Source organism: Oncorhynchus keta, chromosome 5, assembly GCF_023373465.1.
Source record: "Oncorhynchus keta strain PuntledgeMale-10-30-2019 chromosome 5, Oket_V2, whole genome shotgun sequence".
Classification (NCBI taxonomy): Eukaryota; Metazoa; Chordata; class Actinopteri; order Salmoniformes; family Salmonidae; genus Oncorhynchus; species Oncorhynchus keta.
In genome coordinates, this window is record NC_068425.1 from 5,362,891 (window position 1) to 5,372,216 (window position 9,326).

A 9,326-nucleotide genomic window follows, 5' to 3' on the forward strand; every position below is an offset into this window, starting at 1 on the left:
CTTTGATTGTTGTTTGTGTTCTGTGTTTTGGATTAAAAAATATGTATTTAATTTATTCTTTACAAATTAAAAAAATATATATTGTTATTATGTTAGTGGGAAAATGGACATCTTCAAAACCCAACCTTAATTTACCAGTTGTGACACACGGATGATCCAACCTCAGTTTTAGAGACTGATTTTATGACCAAAATGATCCTATTTATACTTTCTAGTACATGTTGACACTATAATAACTTGTTACGACTCATATCGATGCCCATAAGGTTTTTTCAAAGAGATTCGTTGCTTTTTAAAGGCATTCGCTCTTTAAGCTCTTTAAGAGGGGTTCCTGCAGATGCAGTAACGCCCCGAATAGCGGGCCGCAATCAGATCATTCTCCATCTCTCAGGATCCTGCGACAGCGACTTGTCAAGTGCGCAATAGGGTGTCTGATTTAAAATGACCCGTGCTATCCGCGATTCCCCACAATCGGTACCCAACGTGGTGCACGTTTTGTTTTTTGCCCTAGAACTACACACCTGATTTAAATAATCACTAATCTTTTATCATTTCAATCAACTGTGTAGTGTTAGAGAAAGAAAAAAAGGTGCATTCTAGACGTCCAAATTATACCTGCTTGCAGTGACCAATTTAAAACGACGGACATTATTCAAGCCAATAAGACCGTCTAATGTATGTGCTCTCTCCAATCAGGATTGGACCGAGTGAAGAAAAGCGAGTGTGTACGGAAACGACCGAAAGGCATACTGATATAACTGGGTTTAGTGCGTAGATTTGATAGTGCTCGGTCTTCTGTGGACTGACGGTTTGGCCAGCCAAGATTGTCTAAAGTGAAAGAAAAAACAACTGGATGATGAGTTATCAAAGACAGAATATGAAGTGTCTTAAAATATTGTCTATAACCGTCGCGCTGTTGATAGCGCACAGCGCTGCTATTATAAGGTAACATATTTTCGTCAGTCGCTTGGTTAACGCAAGTAATTATTCTTTCGCGATCCCGTGATGCGTATAGAATAGGCTATCTCTGGGGTAGTTTAATTTCCTGACGGTAGGCAATTATTATTGCCAATTTTACATGCATGAATGTTTAGGCACATGTCGTTCGAATTTTGGTACACCCGCAGAGCGTTTCCATAACGCTGGCATGTTCATGACACCTATCTCTTAAAGTTTGAATTGAAGTTAACATAGATTGTACATAATAACGAAGCAATTAAGTTGTAAAATAGAACCAAACTGCTCGTAAATGTATGGGAACATCAGTATAAAACAGGAAGTACGTTAGAGCGCACGAGTTCTGAATGATTTGTTAATTAAACAAATTACGACCGAAACTAATGTATCTCTCTTCGTTATCATACCAATGATCCCTTAGAATTCCCCTCCACAAGACGCGCAGTATGCGCCGCCTAATGAACGACAATGGGATGAGTTTTGAACAACTCCAGGACATGGCCAAGACCGTTGGTGGTGCAGGAGCTGACACACCAACACCCTTACCAGCAACCACTCAGAGCCCGAAAGTGCCAGTTGAGAGACTCACTAACTTCATGGATGTAAGTGGATATTGTCACAATGCCTCGTTGAACTCTAGCTTGTTCTAGGTTGACTGAAACAACAAGTAAAGCCAGGGTTCTCCAGGAGTTGGGTGTGCAGGCTTTTGTTCCAACCCGTGCCCTTCGTAACATGCCCAATCTGCTAATCATGGCCCAGATTGAAGGTTATGAGATGTGTGTGTACTTTATTTATTTGGTTTAATAAAGCTTGCACATTCAGTATCTCCCCAAGAGTTAGGAAAAGAGAACTGGAGTATAGACTTATGCCTATTTATCGTATGAATGTGGTGTTTATGTCAAATCTCTCTACAGGCTCAGTACTATGGGGTGATCAGCATAGGCACACCACCCCAGGACTTTACTGTGCTGTTTGACACCGGCTCCTCCAACCTGTGGGTGCCCTCCATTCACTGCTCCTTCTTGGATGTTGCATGCTGTGAGTCAGTCTATTAGTGGTCCTTCTGTGGCTCAGTTGGTAGAGCATGGCGCTTGTAACGCCAGGGTAGTGGGTTCGATTCCCGGGACCACCCATACGTAGAATGTATGCACACATAACTGTAAGTCGCTTTGGATAAAAGCGTCAGCTAAATGGCATATATATATATATTATTGCCTTTGCTGCACTTCACAATAGCCACGGGAAGTAGGGGTGCAGGGGGTGCAAAAAAAAAAAAAAGAAGATGAAACAATTTCTATGATTTTAGTTACAGTTCATATAAGGAAAGAAGTCAATTGAAATTAAATAATTTGGCTCAAATCTATGGATTTCACATCACTTGGATAGATATAGATATGCATCTGTTGGACACCGATACCTTGTTTGCCTCATGTCAACATCTCCTTCGCATCGAGTTGATCAGGCTATTGATTTTGGCACGTTTGTCCCACTCTTCAATGGGTGTGTCATGCATGTCGATCCAGAACATCCCAAACATGCTCAAATGGGTGACATGTCTGAGTATGCAGGCCATGGAAGAACTGGGATATTGTCAACTTCCAGGAATTGTGAACAGATCCTTGTGACATGGGGCCGTGCATGATCATGCGGAAACATGAAGTGATGGCGGTGGATGAATGGCACGGCAATGGGCTTCAGGATCTCGTCACAGTATACTGTGCATTCAAACTGCCTTCGATAAAATGCAATTGTGTTTGTTGTCTGTAGCTTATGCCTGCCCAGACCATAACCTCACTGCCACCATGGGGCACTCTGTTCACAACGTTGACACCCGCAAACCACTCACCCACACAATGCCGAACACACTATCTGCCATCTGCCCGGTACAGTTGAAACTGGCATTCGTCTGTGAAGAGCACACTTCTCCAGCATGCCAGTGGCCATCGAAGGTGAACATTTGCCCACTGAAGTCGGTTATGACGCCGAACTGCAGTCAGGTCAAGACCCTTGTGAGGACGGCGAGCACACAGCTCTTCCCAGAGACTTTCTGACAATTTGTGCTCAAATTCTTTGTGAAAATTCCGTTTCATCAGTTGTCCGGGTGGCTGGTCTCAGACGGTCCCGCAGGAACTGGATGTGGAGGTCCTGGGCTGGAATGCTTACACGTGGTATGTGTTAAGCCGACTGGACGTACTGCCAAATTCTCTAAAAGGATGTTGGAGGCGGCTTATGGTAGAGAAATTAACATTAATTCCTGCAGTCAGTGTGCCAATTTGCACGCTCCCTTAACTTGACACAACTGCAGATTTTAGTGGCATTTATTGTCCCCAGCACACAACGCTTCTTTATATGCCACACTTGTCAGGCAGATGGATTATCTTGGAGAAATGCTCACTAACAGGGATGGAAACAAATTTGTGCCCAAAATCACACTTTTTGAGCGTATGGGATCTTTTTATTTCAGGTCATAAAACATGGGACCAACACTTTACATGTTTCATTTATATATTTGTTTAGTATATATACAGTACAAGTCATCAGTTTGGACACAAACTCATTCCAGGATGTTTTATTTTGTATTATTTTCTACATTGTAGAAGACATCAACTATGAAATAACAGATGGAATCATGTAGTAGCCAAAAGTGTTAAACATAAAAAAAATATCTTATATTTGATGACAGCTTTGCGCAGTCTTGGCATTCTCTCAACCAGCTTAATGAGGTAGTCGCCTAAAATGCATTTCAATTAACAGGTGTGCCTTGTTAAAAGTACATTTGTGGAATTTCTTTCCTTCATGCATTTGAGTCAATCAGTTGTGTTGTGACATGGTAGGGGTGGTATACAGAATATAGCCCTATTTGGTAAAATATCAAGTCCATATTATGGCAAGAACAGCTAAAATAAGCAAAGAGAAATGACAGTCCATCATTACTTTAAGACATGAAGGTCGGTCAGTCCGTTTAAAAAAATGTAGTCGCAAAAACCTTTTGAGTGCTATGATGAAACTGGCTCATGAGGACTGGCACAGGAAAGGAAGACCCAGTGTGACCTCTGCTGCAGAGGATAAGTTCATTAGAGTTAACTGCACCTCAGATTGCAGCCCAAATAAATGCTTAAGAGTTAAAGTAACAGACACATCTCGACATCAACTGTTCAGAGGAGACTGTGTGAATCAGGCCTTCATGGTAGAATTCCTGCAAAGAAACCACTTAAGGACCCCAATAATAAGGAGAGACTTGCTTGGGCCAAGAAACACGAGCAATGGACATTAGTCCGGGGGAAATCTGTCCTTTTGGTCTGAGTCCAAATTTGAGATTTTAGGTTCTAACCGCCGTGTCTTTGTGAGATGCAGAGTAGGTAAACATATCTCTGACACTTCCCAGGCTGTGTCAGGGCTATTTGACCAAAGAGAGTGATGGAGTTCATCAGATGACCTGGCCTCCACAATCACCTGACCTCAACCCAATTGAGATGGTTTGGGATGAGTTGGACCGCAGAGTGAAGGAAAAGCAACCAACAAGTGCTCAGCATATGTGGGAACTCCTTCAAGAATGTTGGAAAAGCATTCCAGGTGAAGCTGGTTGAGAGAATTCCAAGAGTGTGCAAAGCTGTCATTAAGCCATAGGGTAGCTACTTTAAGGAATCAAAAATATTTTGGGGTTACATGATTCCATATGTGTTATTTCATTAGTTTTTAAATGTCTTCACTAAACATAGTAAAAATAAAGAACCCTTGAATGATTAGGTGTGTCCAAGCTTTTGACTGGTACTGTTTATTTTGGACATTTTAGATATTTTTCACAAGTAGTGCACTGGGTCCATTAGTAGTCCTGTATTAGTGGACCAATCTAGACATCTGTAGCGCGGGCAAAACATTTTCTTCAGCATCTCAGCTTGGTCAAAAAGGTAGTTGTATAATTAAGAACAGTATCGTGTGGTGTTCAATAGTTGGAATTGTATGAGTTGTTGCCCTGTCCCTTTCTCTGCGATCATTCAGAATCCAGAAAAAAACAAAACACTCTCCTTAAACATTTTACATCAAAAGGTACAAAGTTATTGGCAAAGACTCAAAACATCCATCAATTAAAAAAAAATATATATTGATCAAATAACATGGAAAACAACCACTTTTTGTGCAATATTAATTACCATCCTTACAAACTTAATGTAAATGAACATTACTGTATTGTACATTGGCTGGTCATCTAGGTTTGTACCTGACTTTCCATCACAAATGCACAATACGGTATTTGAGTACATTGAGACATCAAATGGAATGAATAGATCATTTCAGTTTCCACAGAAACAAGTTGCATTTGCAAACTATTTCAAGAAACTGGAAAACCTATATCAAATGTAGAGAATTATCAGACTTGACAAATGCTAGTAAACACTGAAATACAATTAATTTGTTTTACAGTAGTGCACTGGGTCTTCACTTCCTGTATTAGCGGACAATATAGGTATTCAGCGCAGGCATTGTTTTGCACCCCCCGTCGGCGTAGCACCCCCTGCCCCAAATTACTTCCCGTGGCGATGCACTTCACTCATAACATATGGTTATACTATCTGCTGAATCTTCTATGGATGTCGATTTTTAAGCCCCCCACACACACCACTCTGATTCAGAGGGGTTGGGTTAAATGCGGAGGACACATTTTAGTTGTACAACTGACTAGGTATCTCCCTTTATCATACAGTCATGAGATGGGTGCTAAAGTTGCATAAATGTTTTATATTTTTTGCTCATCCATGCTTTCGCATGCTGTACTGGAAGTCATATTCATCGTTTTAAGGCGGCATGAGGGACATGTTTGTTTTTGTATGAAAATGAGTGCCATTTATCCAACCTGAGACAGTTGTCAACTTTATGTACACCTCTGCTTAGGGCTCCACCATCGTTATAACTCCAAGAAGTCGAGCACGTACGTTCAGAATGGCACCAAATTCTCCATCCAGTATGGCAGAGGCAGCTTGTCTGGGTTCATCAGTGGGGACACTGTCTCTGTAAGTGGACTGTTGTGTGTGTGTGTGTGTGTGTGTGTGCGCACACATTTTGTTCATCTGCATTCCTCTCATTTAAGTGGACGAATCCACAGATTTTTACCATTGTCCATTTTAAGTGATGGAATGTGGAGCATAGTCTGCATACCATTTCTTACTGTGTATTGTCTGTAAACCTCACGGTTTGTGTTCCCGAACAATCTGCTTTGTACATCAGTTCCTGTTCTTCACTCCATGCCTCTCTCAGTTGGCTGGCATGCAGGTCACTGGTCAACAGTTTGGTGAGGCCGTGAAGCAACCTGGCATCACGTTTGCAGTGGCACGCTTTGACGGGGTGCTGGGCATGGGCTACCCTACCATATCTGTCGACAAGATAACCCCTGTGTTTGACACCGCCATGGCTGCCAAGCTGTTGCCTCAGAACATATTTTCCTTCTATATTAGCAGGTTGGTTTTAGGGATTTTCTTTCTCTCTCCTTCTTAATACATTCCTACTGAGGACCGTAGGTCAATGTGTGGTTTGACTTGTGATTTTGTTTTTAAACCATTTCTTAAAAGCTGTGTTCACCGTTGGAGGTCAACTGAAAGGAGTTTATTTTCATTTGAACTGGGATATTTTTAGCTCCTGTTATCCTGAAATTCTTTAACCACACTTGCTGTCATATTTCCTCGGAAATAAGTGAAATAGTTCACCTAATTTCAGTTTGTGACAACAAGCACGTTATAGTGTAGAGAATCATTGTACCATCTACACCACTGAAATATATTTTCCATTTTATCAAAAATATTGTATTGAGAGCTGTTTGAAGCTGGTGTACAAAACTGAAAGTAAAACAGCAAAAACAAAACTTAAGAATGGGAAGCATAGAAGTAGAACATATTCTGCTTAGACTTGCATTCAATGAGTGACAGATCTATAACACACATTTCTATGTGAATTTGGTTGGGTCACCCAAAAAGTTACATATTGCAGCTTTTAAAATGTATTTATTTTTGTGGGTAGTCTATGAACTTAAACCACAGGTTAATTCATTTTCATAACTTGTACAACCTTATATTCTTGTTGTCACTAGCTTCAATGGGGTTAAGGCAATACATTTACATATCTGATAGTAAATTGAACTGAACTTGTAACCCCTTCTGATATCCTGTTCCTCAGGGAGCCATTTGCTGCTGTAGGAGGAGAGCTGATGCTGGGAGGCACGGACCCACTGTACTACACTGGAGACCTGCACTATGTCAATGTCACACGCAAGGCCTATTGGCAGATTGAGATGAGCAGGTAAGCAACTTGGTTCTCATCTACACAGAGGCTCTTTTATAATATCTATACCAGAGGAGAACAACTGCCCCCTCATTGAAGCCACGAAGTTCAAAGAAAGTAGGATGCTCCATTTATAGTCAATGGAAAAATAACTTTCTCTGTGTAAATAAAGACAATCATTGTACCAATAATTGCTTTATTACACCAGATGCATGTCCTTGAACCAATTTATTAAGAAATCGCACACAGATGTTATAAGGATAATTGTCTCGAGTGATCACAGCTAATTGGTGCTCTGCAGTGTGGAAGTGGGAAACCAGCTGACGTTGTGCAAGGCCGGTTGCCAGGCGATTGTTGATACGGGAACGTCCCTCATCACCGGGCCTGCGGAGGAGGTCCGGGCGCTGCAAAAAGCCATCGGAGCCTTGCCTCTACTGATGGGAGAGGTAGGTACAGGAGTCTGTAGACTAAATGTCTACCTGTTGTAGCATATAAGTACATTCTATCAGTTCCAACCTCCTGTTTTAGTTCTCCTGAATGGCCAACAAAAGATTTCAATCATGCACGCATGTATTGTAGTGACAGAAGTTACGTTTTGATTTGTGAAGTACATGCAGTTATTTTTAACTTACTTGCACTCTATTTTGTGCTTCCTCTCAGTATTGGATTGACTGCAAGAAGGTTTCCTCTCTCCCCGTCATCACATTCAACCTGGGAGGGAAGATGTTTAACTTGACTGGAGACGACTATATTATAATGGTAAATTGCACCTCATGACCAGTGTTCAATGTGGCCTGCCTGCCAGTAGAAAGTCTGTGAAATTTGACAACTTCAGTCATCACTTAAACGGTTAATCACAGTTCGCATGCATATAGGCATTTTAATGTATCTTGAAATGTATTATTTAATTCTGTGGACATACCTGCTATTGAGAATCATTCAACGGTTCTCTCCCCTATGTGCTGCAGGGGTCCCAGATGGGTCAGAAAATCTGTCTGTCAGGCTTCATGGCCATGAACATCCCCCCTCCGGCTGGACCGTTGTGGATCCTGGGAGATGTGTTCATTGGACGCTACTACAGCGTGTTTGATAGAGATGCAGACCGCGTGGGGTTCGCCCCTGCCAAGTAGAGGGGAGAAACCACAAACAACCCCTAGCCACTTGTGGAGATCTGAAAGGATTTGATGGGTACAAGCAATATATCCTACCAAACCAAGGTGCAGCTAGTACCTATCAAATCCCCACAGATCATTCTGAATTATAGGAGGAAAAGCACACCACAAATGAACAAAACTCTCAAAAAGAAACTTGTCTTTGCCTATTTTGCTTCTTTTTGGGGGGGGAGAGGGGGCTGGCTTTTTTTTTAAACATTTTTTTAAAGACTAAGTGTCACCATGTGAGTTTGGTGAATGATGAATAAATATTGCATATCAAAACTGATGCGCTGCTGTATGCAGTTCAGCTTGGTGTTTTGTATGAAAACAAAGGAGATACAAAAGTACCACTGACAATGCAACCAATTGTTTTTGGAAAGCAGAAGACTGAATTCATATCGTTGTAGATTAAACTCGGTTTTTGTTAAATCAACCAGAATGTAGATGTCCAGGGAATTTGACCAGGGTACACAAGTTGTATCAAACTTTTTTTGTAAAACAATGTCTTGTACACTTGAAACTCTTTTTGTATGTTGACCCCAAGAACATGACGCTTCCGTTATAGCCTAAATAAAATGGTCATGCACTACAGCATCTGATGATCCTAAAATGTATCAAAAGGATGTGACACTGAAAAAAGTATATTAAATAAAAATCTAGTCATTCTTTTCCAGGTTGAACTGGCATTTTGTTCCTTTTCAAAAGCTTATGGTGGTAGTTGTGCTTCAGCAGACATCCTTTAAGAGTAAGTTCCCTCAAAGGAGCTATACAAGTGTGTTCAGTACAGGGAAGGAAATTGACCTAACCAAACTTCTCAACCCCACCCGTTTCCTGTTTAACTCCTACAGATTTAGGAATTGAACTTCATGATTTTATGCACTGGGTGACTGGGCTAGTAGACTATCCAGTTTTAAAATCTATGCCATGTGATATTTGACTTTGACT

General features: G+C 41.2%; 1 protein-coding gene across 1 annotated transcript; it reads left to right on the forward strand.

The window, feature by feature from the left end:
- The first annotated feature begins 588 nt into the window (after positions 1 to 588).
- Positions 589 to 9,049, forward strand: LOC118384373 (cathepsin D-like). The gene is made up of 9 exons (XM_035770846.1): positions 589 to 945; positions 1,379 to 1,559; positions 1,872 to 1,995; positions 5,848 to 5,966; positions 6,211 to 6,410; positions 7,123 to 7,245; positions 7,529 to 7,673; positions 7,888 to 7,986; positions 8,196 to 9,049. Exons 1-9 carry the CDS (start codon positions 854 to 856, stop codon positions 8,355 to 8,357), a joined length of 1,245 nt encoding a protein of 414 aa, XP_035626739.1. The 5' UTR covers positions 589 to 853; the 3' UTR covers positions 8,358 to 9,049.
- The last annotated feature ends 277 nt before the right edge of the window (positions 9,050 to 9,326 follow it).